The following is a 22626-nucleotide window of genomic DNA, read 5'->3' on the forward strand; positions in this document are numbered from 1 at the left end:
ACACATGAGAAACTATTCGTTATCCAGCAGATTGTGAACAATCAAATGACCTGGTTTACTTGTCAGAGAGGTCAGCTAAAAATATGCAATTTGGCGACCAGAACTTAAAACCCCGCCAAGGCGATGGTGTGGGGCGCCATAACCGTCGCCACTTGTATTTATCGTTAGAGAGTTCAAAATGAATCGAATTTATCTATTACGAAAATATTTGGGAGGTATCTCTAAAGCCCTGGGCACAGAAACATTTCGGCCACAGACCTTGGACATTCCAACAGAACTCAGCACCATCGCACGCAGCACGCGACACCCAAGAATGGTAACAAAATGAGGTTGCTCGATTCATTTCCACTTCACGATGGCCACAAATATCACTAGATCATTATCACGGATTGGCGTTGGGCTATTGTGCCTGGGGTATTTTGGTCAGTAAGGTTTGGACTAAAAAATACCAAAGTGTCAACCCCCTCAAGCAAGTGATTCGTCGAGAATGGGCCAAAATACCGCAGAACCACCTTCGGGCAGCGTGCAATGGCTTCATCGACCGTCGGAGGGTCGGTGGCCAATTAGAACAAACATAAACTTATTCTAAAATACGATGATATTTGCAAGATATTTTACTTTCACATAAAATAAACAAAAAATTAAAAATTAAAGTTATACTTTGTTGATGTTTTTTCATCTCACCCTGTATCGCAACTAACACCATTAACGGTACCTAAAGATGGCGTAAATTGTTTTTTATTACATGAAAATACAAACAATACACTACACTAAAACACAATTGAAAACAGCGTTTGTGATGCGGCAATTCCGAAACTAGGCTACGTGATTTTTTTCTGAAGCTTTTAGCGTAGTAAGAGGCGTTACGAAGCATTAGTGTATGAACTTACCCATGTCCTCTTTTTTCTGTTGTTAGCTGACCACGTGACAACACGCATTACATCAGCAATTAGTTTTCACTTGTTTTAATCCCTACTGTTATTCTTATTGAAACTACAGTGAAATCTCTCTGAGCTCGATTTTCAAAGGACCTACAGTGTTTAGTCGGAGAAGGCTTACACAATGCACGTATTGCTATGGAGTATCCATGGCAGCATCAGTCAAATTGTTAATTTTAAAGAAATAATTAATCTTGAAAAGACTTCATCTTAGAGAGATTTTACTGTAGTTGTAGCACAGCGAAGATAACCTTGTATCACTGCGTGGGATGCTGGTAAAACAAAGTTCCATGCTGTAAGCTATCCACATTCGTATCAGACCACATGCGTATGTTGACTCACTGGTAAAGACTCAGTAGGAAAAGATGAATAATGCAATGCAAACATCGTGGGTTGGCATTTGTTGTTTTATATCATTATTTTTATTCATGCAATCACGGTTCACACACGCTGCATATTACTTCCTAAACACTATACACATGCTTCATATAGTTAGAGATAAAGAGGTAAAAGAACGTGGCGCAGACAACATAAAAAACAGAGGGTAAGTAAATCAATTCCGATGATATGGTACAAATTGAACAAGGGACTTTTGTGTGTTGGGTGATGAAAAGGGTACGGGGGGAGGTCAGGGGAGGAGGGAGATGGTGAATGAGTGGATGAATAGTGAGTAGGTACTAGGGTGGTACGTGCCAGGACACGGGGTAACATGGTGCCGTTTGCCTGTCTAGGGCAGCTTAAACCTTTTAAACTTACGACCTAAACGATACGCGCTTTTTGCTCGCCTACGCATTTTGCATTTTGTGTGAGCAGTAAGTACTTTTTGGCAAGAAAACTTGGGATTATAAATACGCCCTACAGCAACCGCAATGCAGACCAGACGGCCTACGTTGCGATACGTTGCCTGCACGGTCGGTATGAAAATGAGAATCAAAAGACACTCAAGGCTTGTGTCGTTAAAAAGGTTACTTCAAACTTATTGCTAACTGTCGGCTGTTGCTGCCGGTCTCTTTGATCGTTTCCCTTGAATCGGTAGCTTTGGACGTGTGGTGCGCGCTGTGTGAGGGAAGCATCGAAGGTAATCCTAGCCTTGGGGAGATGCATTCGTCAGCTTGCGTTTGGTGATAAGTTATGTTACTAAAAGTAGGAAATGTAATGCCCGTTTGGGGGTGAGGCATCGAGCGACCGGGTTACTAGTCTAAACTACATTCCTCTGCAATGTGACCGTTCACACGGCAAGAGGACCCCCTGTGACCTTCGCGGTACGCACTATTCGAGATTCGAGATTCGTTGTTTCAGTCTGTTCGTGTTCGCGAGTTTGCTCGAAACGCCACAGCCACTAGACGTCGCTCTGCTTCGCGTTGCTGTTGATGACGAATGCACCGTTGATGTGACCGCTGGCGCGGTACGCGTTGCTGAGCTGCTGGTGGAGCATCTGGGCACCGGCGCCAACACCGCCACCGTTGCCGCTGATGACGAACGGGCCCGGGGCCGGCGTGGCGCTGCTGATTGGCTCGGTTGGCGGCGTGGTAAGGGCGGGTGGGGTGGCCGGCATGACCTGCGGTTTGATTAGCTCGAGCCGGTCGTCCACCGGGGCGGCGCCGTGCAGCTGCTTCATGAACAGTCCGCCGGCGGTGCTGACGCCCGACTTGACGACGGTACTGGCGGCACCGCTGCCGCCTCGCACCTTCGGCGGATGGGGCATGGCAAAGCGCAACTTGTCCCAGAACCACGGGTCGCCCCAGCGCACGTACGTGTTGGTGTGCAGGTAGGCGCGCAGCTCGGGCTCGAGATCGTAGATGTTGCCGATGTCGCCGTAGATGATGATGATCAGCCGGTTGCGCCGTTCCGCCATCGACTGCAGGTGCGCGGTGCGGAACTCTAGCTGGCCCCAGAGCGACTCGAGAAAGCTGCTCGACAGGACGATGATCGTGCGGCGCGACTGCTCAACGGAGCTGGAAATCTAGAATGCGAAACAGAGGGTACGTTAGTCGGGTGCTACTGGTCGAGCGAGGGGCGCCACCTACCTGGGAGGAGATCATTTCGCCGGGCGTCCAGTCGCGCACGTGCCAGCAGAGCTTAAAGTTCATCGGGTCGCGCTCGAGCGTCGGCACCAGATGCTCGGTGATGAACGCTTCGTCCTTGTGCGAGTACGACACGAACGCGTCGTACAGCTTGTCCCGGTCCAGTTCCTCCTCCGCAACCAGCCACAGACAGAGTCCGTGCTTGAACAGCCACACCTTCAGCTCGAGCTTGTACGTGTAGTAGACCAGCGAGAGCGCCGCCACCAGGCAGGCGACGACGGACACGATCACACAGGTCAGCACGATCATGTGAGTGCGATCGACGCACAGGTCGCTGAGCGTCATCTGTTCCAGTGGTCGCCCGTCCGAGCAACGGAGCCGCCCGAAGTCTTCGATGCGGCGCTGGTTAGCATGCGCGAACGTTAGCAACTGGGTCGTCTCGCACTGACACATCCAGTCGTTGTGCGCCAACCGCACGGTGGTGAGCGTCGTGCTAGCGGACAGTGATTCGGCCAGCGGCCCGTCCAGCGCGGTCAGCCGATTGCGGCTCAGATCGAGCACTCGCAAACTACGAGGCAGCTGGTCGGCGGCTAGCGCCGCGATCGAGTTGTTCGACGCGTACAGCTCGCGGACTTCCGCCCAACCACTGCTGCTGCTCGCAGTCGTCGAATCCGGCAGGGCGCTAATGTTGTTGTTCTCTAGGTGCAGCTCAATGAACCGATAGCCGAAGGTGGTGGGTCGGGGCAGCTCCGGCACCTCGGTCAGGGCTTGGCCGCTGCAGTCGATGATCACGCCCGTATCCTCCGGCCGGATGTAGCACCGGCAGGGCGCCGGACAGTGCCGGATCGCGGTCGACGGTGTGTCCAGCTCGCAGAGCAGCTCGCGAGTCGGCACGTCCTTGATTAGCGCGCCCTCCAGATGTTCCGGGCCGTGGCAGGTGAGCTCGTTCGCTACCAGCTCGAACCGATCGTACACGGCCGTCGCGAGCCGGTTCTGGATGTACTGCGCGAACGCGTACGCGATGCAGTTGCAGTGGAGCGGATTGTCGTTGAGGAGGACGCGCGCGCGCCCCGTCTGCTCGTCGAAGCTGCGCGGCTCGAGCAGCACCAGCCGCTCCATGTCGGCGAGATCGATCTCGAAGATGCTGTTGTGGCGCAGATCGACCGTGATGGCGGGCGCCAGGAACTGGAGGTTCGCGTACGTCAGGCTGGTGATGTTGTTGCGCGTGAGGTTGAGCCGCTGGAGCTCGTGCGTGTTGAGGAGGAGGTCGCGCGGCACCGCCGTCAGCCAGTTGGAGGAGAGGTCGAGCTCGCGCAGCTGATGCAGATGCTGGAACGGGGTCCCGTCCTGGGCGAGCAGGCTGAACTCGTCCGGCGCGGGGATGTGATCGGTCAGCTGTTCCTGGTCGCCCGTGTCCGGCGCGGTGGCGGGCAGCGTGTTGAGCGTTTCAAATGCCAGCTGGTTCACTTGCAGGTGGAGCGTGTGCAGGGCGGTCGTTTGCTTGAACGCGTGCAGCTCAATCGTGTGCAGTTGGTTGTGGTCGAGATAGAGTTCCTGTAGCTTGGTGAGCGCTTGCAGCGCGACGCTAAAAGACAAAAATGGGACGTTTAAAAAAAGGAATGTCGCTGGAGTGTGCAATCATCTGGGGCTACTTACGCTGATAGTTCGCCTATTTGATTATGTGACAAGCGCAGTGTATGCAGCTCGACCGTGTTTCGCAGCAAACCGGCGGGCAGACCGGTCAGCTGGTTGTGCTGGAGCTGCAGCACCTGCAGCGCTTTCTGGTCCCGCAGCAAATCCTCGGGCAGCTGGTGCAGCCGATTGTTGGCCAGATTCAGCTGGGTTAGATTGGCCGAACCGAACAGCAGCGTACCGGGCAGGCTGACCAGCCCGACCCGCTCCAGGCTAACCTGATCGAGCGCGGGTAGCATTTGGAGCAAATCGTGCGGTAGCGTTTCGAGCTCGACGCGCTGGGACGCAAGCTTAACCTTCCTCAGCTCACGGTTCGCCCGGAACAAGCCGTCGGGCAGCGTGCGGAAGTTGTTGACCCCCATCGCCAGCTCGGTTAGGTGCGGCAAATCGGCAAACAGATCGCCCGGTACCGATTCGAGCTGGTTCGCGGACAGATCGAGCCGCTCCAGCTCCGGCACACCGGAGAACGCCGCCCGGCTCAACGTGCGCAGCTTGTTGTGCCACAGCGTGAGCAGCCGCAGGTTGGGCAGGTGACGCAGCAGCCGCGGGTCCAGCTCCTCCAGACTGTTGAAGCTGAGCTCGAGGACGCGCAGCTTCGGCAGCGCATCGAAGATGGTGGCCGGCAGTTGGAAGATGTTGTCCCGCATGTCGAGCCAGGTCAGGTTGGGCAGATGCTCGAACAGGTCCGGCCCGATGTCGCTCAGCTTGGCGTTGCTGATGGCGAGCCGATCGAGCTGGTCCAGCCCGGCAAAGTGATGCCGCACCAGCGATGCGCTCTGCTCGTGGTTCGCGTTGTTCTTCAGCCAGAGCACCTTCACCTGGGTCGTGCCGAGGAACGAGACGAGCTGCAGGATGGACTGGTGGTGCGGGAACGGACAGTCGTCGATCGTCAGCCGGTTCGTGTCGCCGATGGACAGCTGCGGGATCTGTTCAAAGTCGTAGCGTCGGTTGCGCTGGCAGCGCATCTCCGCGTACTGGTGCGGCTCGATGCGCAGGTGCACGGTCGAGTCCGCTTCCGGGCAGTCGATCTCCGTCTCGGCGCCGGTGTACGAGCGGCAGGAGCAGTTGCGCATCTCGGCGGGGCAAATGCCAAACCCGTCCAATCCGAGCCCGCTTCGGTAGCCAGCTAGGAACGCGTGGCCTGTGTGTGCTAGCAGCGCTAGGGTCAGTGCCGCCGTCAGCACCAAGGGCCGTGGCCCTCTGGATGCTTTCATCTTAGAGCGGCCCTTGTTTTTGAGGTGTATTTTGGGGGCCGTTTTCTTTGCACGAGAAACCCTCGTCAAACTGTGCGATAATGAAGACACGCGATTGTTCTGGAGAGATGCCCACCGATGCAGAATCACATGTCCAATGCGCTGTAAAGAGACCAGTGGAAAAAGAACACAAATCGTAAGATAACAATGCCAGAGAATGATCGTTCAATTTAATGGGACGCACTGCCACCGCTTCATTCTAGCCACTCGGGCACTGGCCGTAGCTGTCAAATTTAATGCTACACTCGCCACACTGCACCCCAACCAGCGATCCAGGAGCCTCTGTGCGCTCATGCCAGCGGTTCTGGTCCGGTGGCTATTCGCGCATCAGCCACTAACTAACGGAGATTTTTCGCTCCTCTGCCCCTCTGCTGCTAAACGTTCACAGAGGCGGCTTGGGGGAGTTCTTACACGCCCGGTGTACTGTCCACGGTCAAGCGAGTTTCCGCTCGCGTGTGTTTTCTTCCCCGTTGCTGCTGGGTTCACGGTTCCGTTCCGTCGATCACGGCGCTAGAGTCCAGGAGGAAGGGAGGAGCATACACCGAAAATCGGACCGGGGTCTCCTGCAGCAGCACTCGCTTGTTCTCTTTTTTATTGTAACGTTTCCAGGCAATGGTGGAAACATTCTTCACCATTACTGGATGACTTCACTATTTCCAGCCCGGAACGTCTTCGGTGTGGTGACGTGCTCTCTAAGGTGCGCCCACGACTCCGATCCGATTCCGGCTATTGTTAGTCCGATTCCGACTGTGGCAAAATCGTCGTCAGGACTCATCTGGAGTCGTCTGGAGACTCCAGAGTCATTCGAAATCGGCCGGATTCGACAGAAGTCTGAGTCATTTGGAGTCGTCCGAAGTCATCCGGTCGAGTCGTCCGGAGTCGTTAGGAGCCATCCAGGGTCATCTAGAGTTATTCGGAGTCGTCCGTAGTCGTTCGGAGTCGTTCCGAGTCATGCGAAGTCGTCCGGAGTCTTTCGGAGCTGCCCGGAGTTGTCCGGAGTTGTCAATGTGCTTGTGATAAGGCATTTCATGTTATTGTTTTTTTTGTCTTTTATTTTGAGTGTACAAAAAGCAACCCTTTGATTCAAAGGCCGACTCCGGGCGACTCCGGACGACTCCGACTCCGTGAGACTCCGACTTCGAGCGACTCCGACTTCGAGCGACTCCGACTTCGAGCGACTCCATGCAATTCAAACAGACTCCGGATAGTGATGGGCGGAACTATTTTCCGGAGTCGATTGAAGTCGAATCGGAGCCGACTCCAGATTTTAGCCACCTTAACCCATCACTACTTCGATGCGTTGCGGTGACTTTCACCCGTGGCCGTGGGGTGGAAATGTGGAGCGAAAAGCGTTTCAATAACATATTCCCGTCCGCACCGAAATTGTGTGCACCAACCCCATCTTCCCTTCTCAGGCGATCAACAAACGATCCGGCAATCCACGGTGGGAAAACTGTGCATTGTACACTTCCGGTGGTGGGCGCAAGGCGCGGGTCTGGAAGATTGAGCGCCGGAGATGTTGATACCTTGATAAGCGTCGTGTGTGTGTGTGTATGTGTGTGTGTGTATGTGTGTGTGTGTGTGTGTGTGTATTGGGCGTCGTCTCCCGCACACAAACACCGCGCTGGAGCCACTGAACCGTGGCGATCATGAAATAGAGGATGGGAAGGTTTATGCCGCGCAGCAAGATTACCTTCCTATTTTTTATTGTTTTTTTTTGTTTCTTTTTTTTTTGCTGTTGAAATTGTTCTCTCCCGTTTGCTGTTTAATTTGGGAATTTATTACCTCCACCGGCTTGTTACTTTGCGACGCCGATTACACACAGCCGCAGGTGATATAATCGACCCAAAGATGAAGCTCTGTTGTGCTCCAAAAAGCTGCTCGAACGGGCAGGGAAAACATAGCCAGGCAGATGGTGTGGCTGTGAACGTGTGTGCTGGGCGGACGAAAGGAAAGGCGACTTACTGAGAAGCGGAAAAGGGTGTGCGCTCCCACACTTTCGGCCGGCAGCGGAGGCACCGGTGGTGAGCGCTCCAGCGTGTTCGGTTCAATGCAAAGCAGCAAGATGAGCACGCAAGTGGAACGCCACTCGCACTCGGATAGGTTTGCTGTGCTTTTGCTCTGCTCTTTTCCTCCAACAACACTACGAAAACAAAAGGGAAAGCCGAGCGGTGCGAGGCCGAAGGTGGGAGGGCGGGATGCGATAGTTTTGTTCCATTTGGTTTTCCACGGCCGTACGGCCGAAAACGGCGCTATCTGTTTTCAATTCACTGCCAATTATTAAAACGCTGCCTCTCCTTTGCGCCGACACCCCCACGGTCGTCTTTCACCCCCTCTAGTCAGCATTTTGATGCAGACGCCTTTGTTGCAACAACATCGTAGGGTGGGAAACTCTGCTTTCGTACCCCTGAACCCATAGCCTCATACAATTATACCAATCCTCTGCCGAGCAGAAGAGACCGTGCGAGTGCTTCGTTTCGAGCAGTTTCGATGGTGCGCTTTCGACACACGAATGTACAAAAAAAAAACCGACCGAAAAAAGACGACCCCTCCGTGCGACGCGTAACTTGATATTAATAATGTATTAATAAGCATACATCGGCAAGTGACCCTGCCGCTTTGCTAATGAGCCTGCAGGTCGTCGCGCATGCACCACACCTCGGAAAGCGAGTGACATTCGAGCTCGGGCGAGTTTCGCTTTCGAGTGCGCGTTCAACAAACGTGACCGGCTGAGTAACAAAGCACCGCTCGAAATCGGGCCGGTTCGTGTGACACCGTGTAAATATCACTTTCCTCGTCGATCGCGATCGCGCGAAACGGTTGCCTGGGAAAACGAACGTGCCTGAAAAACAGTTTATGATTGTAGCACTCATTTCCTCATGTCACAAAAAACCAAAAAACAAAACAAAAAACAAAACAACTATGCTCCAATTATCAATTTCGCATGGGTGAAAGATTGGAATCGCGTCACGAAGAGGGGAGAGAAAATCGGCAGCAAGCCCTGTACAACTTCCCATTGATCGCGCTTTCTTTTCCGCGTGTCGGCACGATTTTCCAGGCACTTTTTTTCACACGAAGTACGGAGGTGAAGCTCGTGGGCGCGCTTTCCCGATTGTAGTACCAACCCGAGTCTCCGACCCCCGGCTAAACGAAAATTTAATTCCCCGCACACACGGTCGGAGGCTGGTAGAGTTACAAGTTGTTTTTTTTGCATTCTCCATTTTTCATTTCCATTTCGATACTTCTGGTTGGATGAATTTTCCCGCGCTGTGCAAACTATGGCTCGCAGAAACCCCTTTTTACCGCGAAAAGGCAAAACCCCGAATCGATAACGTTCAATTTCCTCCCGTCAATCGGTTCCAAAATCTGCCGGCGTTTGGTCTAATTGATTTTGCACCTATTGAATTTTTTTAAATATATTTTCTCTCTCTTTCTCTTACGTGTGAAATAGGTACGTGTTTTCCTGCGCTACCAAAATGCTGGTATTATTATTATTATACACACAAACCCCGTATCGAAGGGCGAATCATTCCTTCACGGTTCTGTTTCCAATGTTTGCGACTTTCCAAAGCGCACCACAGCTCGTGTAAGGTAACGGGCAAAAATGTTACACGAGATAATCGTGTTCAATTTCGTGGAACATCTTATCCCACGGAAGTGGTTGAACATGATAAAGAAGCTTAATGTTAAGCCTTTTTTTTGTCTGAGGAATTTAGTTCCAGTAGAGATTTGGTGGAACTGTCCGATGGGTAGTGCTGGTGGGCGTCTCGATTTTTGGTGGAAGTTAATTGCCATTAATTAGGACGGACAAAGTCCTTGGAGCTTCTTTATGGCACCGGAACCTACGGTGTACAGGGAGAAAGGGCAGCAGTGAAGAATTCTACCAACCAATTCTGTAGAATTCGAATTTCCAGAACACAACGGTCTTGTTTGGTTTTAACCCTTTTTACTTACTTCTTCCTTACAATAATTGCCTGCTCGGTGTGCTCCACTTGCTAGACACGAGCCCTCCGGGGACAGTAAGTCTCAGTGCGCAACCAACGGGGGTTGCCACTGTCACCATCCATCATTGGGGCCCGGGCGTGACAGGTCCCGAGCGTGCAGCCAGAAAGCCGAAATTCGATAATGCCTGCCATCTGGCCAACACGACACGTCTAGACACCTGTGTGTGGCGAACCATGTGCCAAGTGGGGTATAAAATCTGCAATACGCCATCCCGCTAGTGTGCACGTGGTACGCACACTACGCACAATATGATACCCCTTTCAGCTGCCAGCGTGACGAAACAAAACAATATAACAGCAGCAGCAACAAAAATCAAACCTCGCCTATTTCTAGACCAGTTTTTAGGGCACACGGTGTCATACGGCGTGTGGCCTGGCAAGAAATAGAAAAAAAAGAAACACTGTGTCCCACTTCTTCGGCACACTGTCCTTTTGGTGAGTGACAGGCGACGTCCGGCGATAATCTGCTGGCTCCGGTTCCGGTGTACAATTTCTCGGCCCAAGAGAGCTACAGGCCGTGCTTGGTAGCAGCAGGGCGGCGTACACTGCGGCAAAGTGCAACGGTTTGCACTTTCATGCACGGGCAGAGGATAGGCGCTTGACACAATGGCAAAAAAACCATTCTGCGGCCATCGAGGCTAAACTAAAAACGGAGTTAACTTCTGACGTTGAGTTACTTCAGTTTTGCTTTGCTTCTCGCACTTTCGTACTTGCATACACACACACACAAAGGGGAGCTCAGCGACGGAGTATGGTATCAAATTTCCAGGCCAACTAACACCGTGTTGCATTACCCTTCTTGCCCGCCAACATGGGAAAGTTTGTATATCCCGGTTCCCCCCTCCATGATGAGCCGCTTGATTTGAATTCTTGGCAACTCGGGCAACCGCCGACTGCGATAGAGTTATTCCTGAAATGTACCTGACGCGATCAGCGCTCAACCACATTTACTTCGTCGACAAATTCCTGGCCAGCAACTATTCCTCGAAGCAGGAGCAATTAGTCAGAAGCTGCCGAGCACTGAACGGCTTGCAAGGAGCGGTCGTTTGCGGGGAAGCGTGCGAAGAGATAGTATGGAAATTGAATTCCAATCTCATCAGTATTGGATTTTGTCTGTGCAGCCAGTGGAATGTGGCGATAAGGAGAATGCAACTTGGCAACAAATCAATGATTTGTTCGGCTTGTGACTTTCTTTATCGCTTAATGCATGCAGGCTTGGATTGGATAGCATCCGATATCAGCTGTAAGGTTTCGTATGCAATCTGTCTGTCTGCCAGCCGGTCGTGGATGACAGTTTATGTTATGTTTATGTTTGCATGCCCTGCAAAGAAACATAAAGTCTGCCAGTGTCGCACTTTGATGTTTCGCCCGTCGCAAAGAAGAAGCTCCCATTATTGCTCTATTAAACATTGGTTCGCTTCGCCCAAACCCGTTCCGCACATGTGGCAAGTACGCTGCAGCAACACAAGTTGTGGTTTGGAAGGTTTCATCACCGAGCCGGAAGCGCATCAAGAAATTGAGGTTAAACCATTTCATTTCAAAATAGCCACTACCGGTTACCGTTCCGTCGCTGTGCTGGTGCAAAGCTAAGCAGAAAGAGTGATCCGTGCTGGTGGTGGTGCAAAAAACCGACCGACCGACTGCATTTAATTGCATCTCATATGCATCTCATCGCCGCCGCGCCCTGACCACCAGTATTGTAGCAGTTGAATAAATTGTTGGTGCATTTGTTTGTCTCCTTCGCTGGAAAATCTGCGCGCGTGATGTTTTGTTTTTATTCGTACATCTAACGCTCGCTCCGCTCGCGGTTAGTTATTACTCTTTCGGTAGCAAATGCACATCAAAAAGCGTTCGGATAACCGGAAATGCAGCGTGTTTGTGCATTGCAACATTCGGTAAAAGAAAACCCCGGTTCTCCTCCTCCCGTGCTTTTCGCACGAGTTTGCGTGGAAAACTTCAAAACGTTTGCGCCAACTCGAAACGCTCACGCGCTGCTGTTGCGCTGTTTCCATGGTAAGAAGAATAGAAATGGTTTATCCGAGAGCCTGCCACACCCAGCATATGGTCTGTGCATTTTATGGTTTGGGTGTTGTAACACGGCTTTCCTCGCCCTATCTTCCTAGCCGCGCGAAATCCCGTTCGAATCGCGTCGTCAACGGTATGAACGGGCGTAACAATTATGACGCGTTGCGATGACATAATTTTTTGCCCATTTCTAATGCAAGACAAATGCTTCCACAAACCAACAGTCCAACGTGTTTCGTACGCTTTTGGGACGTTTTGATCTTTTTTTTTTTTTGTTCGATGCAAGAGTGTGTTAAGTGGGGAGCTGGCAAACAGTAAGTGCGCTTTATCCATCGCCCGGACCATCTGGAAAAGCGCTCACGCCACGGTCTGGTTGGCTTCTTGTTTTCCGCGCGGATCGCTATCAAGCAAAAAAAAAAAATAACAAGAATCCCCCGTGCGATCGTTAATATAAATTCGTAACCTCACCACCATCCCACACACCACACACAGGTATGCAAGGGAGAGAAAACAGCGGACTGTGGCTGGACGCATCGTTGGGCATGGCAGCTTTTTATTTTCCTGCGCGTAACAATCCGTTCGCACGTTCGAACGATCGGACTTTCAACAGCTCTAAACCGTTGGCCGGCTTGTTTTTTTTTGACAGCTTCGGTGTGTGGGAATGGCGGTGGAAGAAGCGGTGGTAACGCGTGGTTCAAACGCTTTTGTTTTGCTCACTCCGTGGGGGGTGTTGGGGAAGCAATATCTTGCGCAAAAATCACAACTGTAATGCCCAAGTGTAAATGAGAAAAGGGAAGTGTTTTGGCCGTTAGTTTTGTGTTGCCTTTTAAGAAACTTAAATCACAAGTGTAAACTGTCCGCTCTTAGTGATAGTGTGGGGTTTACTTTGCCACTGTAAGTGCTGCCAAACACTTGCCTGCGCTTGCGCCTATTCTCAGTTATGCAATCCATCATTAATGTTTGCTTCTCGCGTGCCTGTAGAGACAATTGAACTACATTGCCAAACTTATCTGTTAAAATGTCGAATTGAACTTTAAATTTACTTAAAATTTGTTACAGTATTTTATTTTTGTATGCTTTACATATTTCCTATTTTATTCTCTACTTATGTGGTGCCCTTTCAGTTTTAAGTTCGTAGTTCAATGCGTAGTTCGCAGAAATACCGAGTTATTTGTATTCCTGCCAATTTTTGATATGACCGAAAAGTCATAAAACAATTTCCCAAATGATTTAATGCAGTAAACCCCGTATTCAACACCGACAACTAAGGCTCGTGTCTGTACTTCTTGAGATGCGATGAAATTACACGTGCTGGTAATAAAAATTGAAACTCCTACCGAAAACTACCAATACAATTTTGAGCAGCTTTCTAGTGTGTATAATATACAGGTGGGTTTATCACAAGGTGTATGTATTTAGAAGGCTGATAAGATACCAGAATGCCTGTTAGAGCAAAAGTTTTCACCCCTCCTGTCAAAAAGTGACGTTCAAATTTGGTTATAAAAACATGCTATGAGACCACCTGGACTACATACACTTTGATTCTAGATTCCATCACCAGATCTCTTTAATGCACCTTGGGATAAATGAAAACACCACCTTGTTTTACTATTTTCTCGATCAGGTACTCGAATCTAATCCTATCATTGACGCTGAAATAATCTAGACTGAAAATCGAAGACTAGTTTTGTGTGTGGATTTGTAAGGAGCGTTGACATGATTTCGGCCGTCAACTGTCAAACTCCATATAAAAAAAAACTGACTAGAATTGTGAAGGGCCCCTATTTTTAAAATCTGAAATTATGGTTTTGTAGTTAACACTTTTCAGGCTTCGCGCAACCATCGGCGTCTTATTTGGGGGAAAAATGAAATGAATAGTGCCTTTTCTGTACAGTTTACCTTCTACTGCTTCCGCATTTTTGAGGTTAGATGTGGCCGTGGTTAAGAATTCATTTGGCGCCAATAAATGCTCCAGTTCGACACGCAACGCCACGCAAACATACGCTCATGGGGAGAAGATGGATAACAAAAGCAACCATTTCGAAGGCGAATGAAGTGGAAACCCTGAAGCGGGCAGATGTTTAACCCCGTTTTTTTTTCTTCTTTGTTGATGCTCCTTTCAGTAGGGGGAGGAAGGAAATGAGCTGTTTTTGTTTGTGTGTCGGCGAGGCTGCAGCAGCAGAAGTGCCCGCAACCGTGCGGACCGCATCTTGAAGCAACGCACAGGTGGTTGGTCCCACACCCCTTTTTTCCAGCAGATAAAGCGGAAAATCTCAAGAGATTTGCGGCAGCATGGAGGCGACGAACGTGCGAAATTGTGAGCGTGTGGTTTACTGGACGGCTTGCCTGCTTGCTGACTGGTGTTGCTGCTGGCCTAACGGTGTACATTCCGAGCTGGGCTCGAATGCTGGGGCCCACATAATGCGTAATGTTGCGGTGGAACGGCAACGGGGTGTACCAACAATGAACCGAGTGAGATGGGAGGAAAATGAAGCAAAAAAACAGGTCGACGTATTCTCGTGCTTTCTTCGTGCTTTTGCTTCTTTCGCTGCCCCATTCTGCTTCACCCGCGGTTGGTTGGCGGCGCACTTGGCGCAATGGTTGGCGCAATGTTTGGGTTTGCGGTCCATGAGAAAAATGATTCGATGCTCGGGCTTTTGATTTGCTTTGCCTGAGAAAAGCTGCTAGCGCACGTCAAGCAGCACAAGATACAAACACACGCACGCACGCGCTGCGTAGAGATTGGCATTTCGTGTTTTGAGTTGGTGAGAAGCTCAAACCACACGCTCAGTGCACGACCCGGCGAATGATGAATGATGAGCGGAATTAATCATAATCCAAAGGGCAGTTTCGAATAGATCCGGTTACAGATCACAGTTGCTTCATTTGGTGTGCAGTATGGTGAGCAATAAACTTAAGCTTAATGCTCCTCATTTTCACACCCATCTTGTAAGAAGCGAGTTGAGTTAGCCTTTGTCTGGACTGTTAGGTGTGTATTGCTTTCGTGATCCAAATTTAATTAACGGATAACGACACCGTCACCATCCGGCGGTCGGGTTTTTGGGCACTACGCCTCACAATAATAGACGTTAAATTAGTTTACCACCATTATCAGAAGAGAAGAGGCGCGGAGAGAGAGTACAATCAGCTGTCTAACGTTCTTCACAATTCAGGAATGACGAGAGTGTGAGTTAGTGGGTGAGTAAGAGAGGGATGCGGTCCAACAGGTACTCAACAACGTGGGCTCAGGAAGTAACAAAGTGTCTGCTGCTGTTACCGTTTAGTTGTGAAAATTAATTTTCGTCTCAGCGTTGCCCGTTACCCACCAGCCCAGCCGCGGCCGCTACTTTCTGCGGGGCACCGGCAACTATGTGATGAAAATATTCATAAAAAGGTACTAGCGAACCGCCCGGAGAAGGGAAGGGTTTTAATGTAGTAATGTAGTGAGAGACCATTAAAATTTACTCGACACTCTGAAAGCACTTGTCTTTTCTATTTTTGCCCTTCTTTTGCTAGTTTGATTTTGTTTCGTTTGGCCCAACGTTCCTATTATTTTATGTTTCGCTTTTCCTACCCCTCTGAACTGCAGCAATTGGGGCCAGATTTTCCCAGCCTCTCCCAAAACAGGCGGTCAACGGGTGGAAAAGAGTAGGAACCGTTTGCGCCCGTTTCTGTGCGCACTCTATCGCTCCGCGCGGCTTGTGTGTTTTGGCGTAAGCATTTGCGCTTGTCGATTTTCATGAAATGCCGCGTGCAACTGGGTACGTACAGGGCGCGTACAGGGTAGTGATGGGTTTAGTTGGCAAAACTACAGGGTCGGCTGCGATCTGACTCCGACAGTTTCGGAACCGAGTCCGGAAGGTAGGTCCACCCAGCATTATCCGGAATCGTCCGGAGTGAGAGTCGTCTGGGGTGGGCGTCGTCCGGATTGGGAATCATCTGGAGTTGTTCGGAGTTGGAGTCATCCAGAGTCGTCTGGAGTCGTCCGGAATCGTCCGGAGTTGTCCGAAGTCAGCTGGAGTCCGGATCCTCAAACTGGATCCTCAAACTTTCCTCAAACAGCACGAGTTTAAGAAAATTTAGGAAAAGTCGTTTAAAATCATCTGTGTTGCGATTTTCTCGTTGCTTTCTTCGGAATTCGCCGGGAAATAACGTATATTATCATTACAAGAGGGTCATGTAGCCATTTTCTTCTTAGAAACATTTATTTTTTAAATAATGTATAATAATAATACTAAAAATATTTTTTTTTGCTTTCCATCCAAAATCAAGGCTATGAAAGTAAAATGAGCTCGACGACATCGTCCATCGATAGAAGAAAGTCTTATTTACAAACACGCAAAATCTTGGCACTTTGAACACACTTGATCACTCACAAATCCACAATTACAGGCGTGTCGAGTACTAATCGAACAGATATGGAAAAACAATTTCGAACAAATGTCACTTGGGATGTTATTGTTTCAATTGTTTTACCAGTTAGTCACTTCTGCTTATTTACAGCTACCTATTTTAATTTGAACATAAAATTTGAATTAAATTTGAAATCCAACGAAAATGCTTGGTTTGCCAACACTGCTCCGCTCTATGTGACAGTTTTATTTTTTTATATTTTTTCTATGCTGGCACAACCAAAAAAGAAAGCAAGAACTCGCGCGCTGTCGGAAACAATGTTTTACTCTGCTAACCATATGTGCATGAATAGGGGTTTGCGTTGCATCATTAGCATGCACGGCGCAACGAGGCTCGCTGATGTAGCAAGCATTCCGGCGTACCAGTATTGCCTTCCCGGAAACACCCCGGTCGCTCCACATCCCGGAGATCTAATGGCGAACGAATTAAGTGAGCTTAAAATCTCAACGGACTGGGCACAATGTAGCCTTGCCGAGGCGGAGGCGTTTGTGTTATTGAAGAGGTTTTTGGTTGTTGCTGTTTGTTGCTTTCCCTTCCTGCTCTGTGGACAGAGCGCGATGGCTAACGATTAGTGGTCTGAGGTGAAATGCTAATCCCCTAATTTCAACGCTTTTTTGGGATCCGCTTTCTGTCTGTCCGTCTGTGTCGGTTGGCAGCCGTTACTGTCAACCGTTTTCGTTTTTGATTTTTTTCCAAGCATTCTTGACAGGAAAGGGGAAATGAAGGCAGCAAAAAAGCAACGCACACACACACCAACCTCGAATGAATTATTCCCATTCACGGGCCGGGTGTGACTTATTTACGGGATTGCGCTTGGTCTCCGCTATTTCGAGGTGCGTTAATGTTTCTCCTCCCGGTGGCTTGAAGGGCTATGGAATTTAGAATCGAATGCTCGGAAACAAATCACTTTAAATTCGATCCCAAATAAAGGCTAACATCAATCCAGAACGCCCCCCAGAGTTGAACGCGTTGGCGTTGTGCTACAAATAGTGCACGGCTGCTACTGTTATTTCTCAAGCAAAAGCGCGAAAAGGTGTGCTGCTAGGAAACCCTTTTCCAGCGGCAAACTAACGACCGGTCACTTCCGGAACAGTTCCAAAGCCACATTGCGAGCCATTGCAGTGCGTGGTGCGATGTTTGCCGAGCCTTTTTCTGGCGACATAGAGTACTATGGCCACTCTGGCGGAGCGGGCGAAAGGGTTCCGTTCCGGCCAAGCGCACATTTCAACAGTGTGCTGCTTTCGCTACGGAATCGGCCGATTTGCCGGCTTAGCCATCCGGAACCCATGGAGAGCAACATCGGCCAAACACACACATACATGCGTAAAGTGTGCCCGGAATCAATTTACAAACATCCGGACACGGGTCCACATATTGGGTACGTCCGTCGCGCCTAGGCTGCGCGTGTGTGGTACGTTGGACGCCCGGAAACAGGAACCCTCGAAACAAGCGAAGGTGCGGATACTTGGCCTGGTCGCCTTTTGGGAGGTGGGTGCTGCCAGCCCGCCCACGAACAAACTCACCCAAACTCTCCTTCCGATTGGTACCGGACACGACGGAACATGACGCTTAGGTTAGGTGGAGGATCGGGCTGTGGTTGGTGCTTCAGGAAAGTAAATCATTGTCCGGAAAAGCTGCGGTTGTGTATTTCTGTGTATTCCTGATGAGCCAAAAAGTCTCCCTCGAGATCCTTACACAACATCGCGCCTGTCACAGTGTGTGTGTGTGTATGTGTTTCATTGAACATCGCTCCTAGAAAGCGTTCAATAAACAGAGTGCTTTCCGCCTCGAAGGACCAAATCTGTCGGAAGGAAAACCGAATCCGCTCTCCAATTCTGTGAACCGAATTACACCTGTTGAAACGCAGAGCGCTGTGTACTGGAGGGGAGCAGTCTTTTACATCGTGTCAAGTGCAGGAGATGAAACATCGAGCCGGGAGAAGCGAACAGTTGCAATTTAGACTGGGGAGACTTCTCATTGGAGCACTGTCCAGGGAGATAGTATTGGCTGTGGGATTTGTGCGTTGGAAGAAGCTTTGGGGATTGTTTCACCGAGTAACTTTTGTATCGCTCTGGCAACGAGTCAAGCCCTTCCTGCACACCCTACCGCTGGCTTTGGCTGGTATGTCCTTGTCGTTATTTCAACTCCACGTTCAGGAGCGTAGGGTGAACGTACTGGTTTCTGGAAAAGACGCACCGCAACGCTTAATACTTTTCGGCCCGCTGCCGTAATCCATTTGCGCTGTATTCTTGCCCCTCTGCCTACCATCAACCGATTCCATCGCTTTCCTCGGTTTAACTCACCACCTCCCTGCTCCACTCCCAATTTATGACCGTTGCTGTGGTTGCACTTTTATTATATGCTGCATTCTTTCGGTCAGCGTTACTCGTTTCCAAAGTTGTGCGGCGGCCCCTGACTCACGCCATTTCAGCTCGCACTCTTTGGCTGCATTTGCTCCCACCGCACGATGCCTGGGCAAGCAGAAGTTTTATGTGCCCCCTTTTTCCATCCCTTCCGCCCCCCGTCTGTAACTCTTACTCATGCAATGTACCCTGGCAAAGGTGGTGGTTTGTGTAATTCCGTTGCCAGTTTTCTCATCAGTTTTACTCCACATTGAAAGTTATTCCCGGGACAGACGCGTACGCGTTGCCCGAGAAGAAGCGGAAGCTGCCGTACAGAAACAAAACAGTTTAGAAAAAAAGGGACAAGAAAAGAAGAATAAGAAAACACAAAAATGTAACTAGACACAAACACACCCAAGAGGGGAAGGCTTTAAGGTTAAGTACCTCCAAAGAGTACACTCCTGTTCCCCTCTTGCTCTCTTTCGCGCGATGTTGCGATGAATCGAAGGCATTGTGCGGACATTCCAGTGTTAGCAGCATACACATACAGCGACACACGCGCGTGCTTAATTTTTCCCGTGCAGTTGCCAGAGTTGTAGTTCCACAGTGGGCAAAAATTCCCTTCGGCGTACATTACTTCCGCGGCGTTTCCGGACGTGCCTCCTCGCCGCTCGGGAAGAAATTATTATGGCGGAACAGCACAAAAAGATGGCAGAGCGGAAGGTACGAGATGGTGATGATGATTGTGTGTGCGGCTGCCCTCAGTAGTTGTGGCTCCACGATGTCCCCCACCCTTTTGTTTAATGTACATGCGGGATATGATAGATCTCGATCTGAACGATTATTCGCGAGAGATAGAGAGATATAGAGAGAGGCAGGAGAGAAAGAAAAAGAGTAGAGTAGAATGACCTATGACACAGGAGTCAATAGGGTGTGCGTGCGCGCGCTAATTAGAACTTGGCTGTCTAACATCGATCGCACTATCTCGTCTTGTTGTGTAGGTTGAGCTAATTGCTTTGAATGCGTTATTTTGTACCTTTTATTCTCGCTCTCTCTCACACACACCCTGAGACTCACTGATTCTCGCTCACGGTGAAGCGTCATTGCGAAACAGAGAAACGCTGAAGACCCCAGAAGGGTGAACACACTCCGCACACACTGTGCTGGCAGGCGACGATGACTCCCCTCAACTCCGCTGACTCCCCCTCCCGCCAACTCTTTCCATTCTCATACCTGCGTGATTGCAAGGGACAGGAAAAAAGCGTTTACTTATGTGCCAGAGATATGAGAATAAGAGAAGAGAGAGATAGAGAGAGAAAGAGAGCAAAAAACTCGTCAAGAAGTCACCTTCCCAAACAGCATCCAAATAACATCCTCCCAGTCCAGCGCATCTGGATGCTGCCGGGAGCAGATGTTTTGCAGATGGGGGCTTTGACGATCTGTTCGAGCCTACAGACACGCACACGTTCAAAGTGGCGATCCGAAAAAGGCGAAAAGTCATTCTTGTTGCGTTGTGTGCCCTTTTGTGCTGTACAGAGCGCAATCGTTTTTGTCGACACCACCGTGTCCCAGCTGACGTTGGAGATCCAAAAAAAAAGGGTGGAGGCATTTTTTCTCTATTTACAGATAAAAAAATACTTACCTTTCGCCTTTTTAGTGGTGTGTGATACAAGTCTGTATCAATTTCCGCCGTGTGAAGATCACGCTTTTTTGTGTTTGTTGCTTGTTATGGCAGGGATGGGGGTGGTAGAGGAGAACGTCACCAGAGCAAAACAACAGAATTTGAGTTGGTTGAGGATGACCGGGCGCACTTTGTACTGTTGTTTTAGTGCACTTTTTGTCACTCGTTTTGTGTGTGCGTGTGTGTGTGTGTGTTTTTTTTTAGTTTTCGCAATCGCAAAGTAATCTTACTGCTGTCCGATGTGTGTTCGATCGCAAGACGACGGTGTACTTTATTCACCGGACATTCACACACTCACATACACACATACACATACTGTTCCGTTCTAGCGATTTTGGTACACTGGCTTGGTTCGGCTTTCGGTGCGTTGCGAACTTGTGGAGCTGGCCACAATCCGGCGCACGGACGCTTTACGATCGAGGGTGATGGAAATTGAGCTGTCAAAGCCAGCGCGCGTCCAACCTCGGTGAGAGTGAGGGAGGATTTTCAATTTTCTGCACACCTCGAACTGTGGCAATCGGTGCTTTACCCCTTCCCACCGGCTTTTTGTGTAACGTTTTTGTGGTGAGCTGCTTTTTTACTATTTATTTTTAGCGTGTCACTTTTAATTTTACTTGCTGATGGAGCTTTGGCGTTTGCTTATTTACTCACTGTTTTTTTTTCTCACTCGTTCACACAGCGGTCATCCTATGGTGACGGCAGACCGAAAAACGTTATTCAAACAAAAAAGGTTTTTTTTTCAACTGTATTTATGGGTTTGCAACCTTTTGGACAGCCTGTGCGTATTTTTGTGTGCCGCCAAGCGTTTGATATTCTACGGAATCGAACCTACGTTACCACTTTTTGTTTTGTTTTCGGGGTTGTTTTCGAACACACACTGGCCCGCTCTAGTGCGTTGACTCGTCGAGGTGTTCCCAAGGTTGGCAGTTTGATTGGTGATCGATTGGTGGTCACGGATTGACACGGAAGGCTAGGTAGCGCATGTTGCACCCTTGCATGCTAGCAGCGGATTTCCCACCCTTCACGACGATATCTATTAGCAACACGGGCCGCAATACAAACACTCCCACCACACAGTTGCGCGAACAGGATGTGTTTGCTTGGGTATTTTGTAGCCGTCACGCACACCGCGGGCTTTGTTTTTCCTTACCCGACGTGAAAGGATACCGCCCTGGATACACACGGTTGATCGAATGTAAGCAGTTAGCATACGCAACACACAGCCTCGTAAAACAATATCACACCAAACACACACAAAAGCACACGCGGTTTGATATTTAGAAGACTTTCATTTAATTTAGGGGCCAACGTTTTCCACAAACTGCAATTATTTATGTGTTTAGAGCTTTATCTACCCTGACGCATTGAGCGAGCAACAGATTGGCACAGTTAAGTGGGACAGCAAGGACGAGTAACACGAACCGGCACACCGAACGTCTAGCGCACGAATGACGCTCACACGTGCTCCGAAGCAAAGGCACAGCGTGGCAGAATGTCTTGAGCGCAACCGGTGCTGGAAGCGGTCGCCGAGCTCCCCGACACTCAAACTCAAAGCTGCGTGAGTGCCCACGGTACGGCGATCGTCGCTGTACAGTGCGTGCCCATACTTGTAGCGACACGTTGGTGGGTAGAGATTGTCAGTTGCAAGAAGATTTTTTTATTATTTCTATTAAGCTATTTTTTTCATTTTATGCTATACTTTGATATAAATTTAAACGATGCCGCATTCGAGGCAAAAATTAAAGTAGATAATAAACGATTTATATGTTTAAGTATTGTAACTGAACATTTATTAACGTATTATTCTTGTTTATTACGACACTTCGATGTTAAATAAAAAAAAAATTATAGGCTCTTCAATAATTACTCAAGGAAAGTATTTGCTGCTGAAAACTAATAACAGAATAAAAAAATCAGTTATTTCTAGTGAAGATTTAATTAGTTCCAAGCTGCTGCACCGTTTTTTTGCAGTGTGAAGAAATTTTGGTTGTACTTTTTTTGATAACTCATTCTTATTCTAACATGCTGTGTCACAAAATGCAATGCTCTCATAAAACTGAACCCCTCCAGAAGGTCTCCAGCCCAGACGGCGGCAGTCGCGTTGAACGTGCGAAGATATGCACATTTCCATACACTAAAAGAAGCAACTGGTATCATCCTAGCATTTCAACTCTTCTGTCTGAACGCTGTGAGTGCTCGCAATTGTGCCACCATGAGCGCACGCTTTCGCAGCGACGCGCTGGAAGTTGAGAGG

At 49.4% G+C, this 22626-nt stretch overlaps 2 protein-coding genes across 2 annotated transcripts in view; one reads left to right on the forward strand and one right to left on the reverse strand.

Moving 5' to 3' along the window:
• Nucleotides 1-22626, forward strand: part of LOC121595097 (cation-independent mannose-6-phosphate receptor) — a 94500-nt gene that overhangs the window by 46883 nt on the left and 24991 nt on the right. The window lies entirely within an intron of this gene.
• Nucleotides 1338-21825, reverse strand: LOC121595065 (protein toll-like). Its single transcript, XM_041918822.1, has 4 exons — nucleotides 20334-21825; nucleotides 4619-6009; nucleotides 2966-4547; nucleotides 1338-2901 (listed from the first exon to the last, which is right to left on the reverse strand). Exons 2-4 carry the CDS (start codon nucleotides 5866-5868, stop codon nucleotides 2278-2280), a joined length of 3456 nt encoding a protein of 1151 aa, XP_041774756.1. The 5' UTR covers nucleotides 5869-6009; nucleotides 20334-21825; the 3' UTR covers nucleotides 1338-2277.

Source organism: Anopheles merus, chromosome X, assembly GCF_017562075.2.
Source record: "Anopheles merus strain MAF chromosome X, AmerM5.1, whole genome shotgun sequence".
NCBI lineage: Eukaryota > Metazoa > Arthropoda > Insecta > Diptera > Culicidae > Anopheles > Anopheles merus.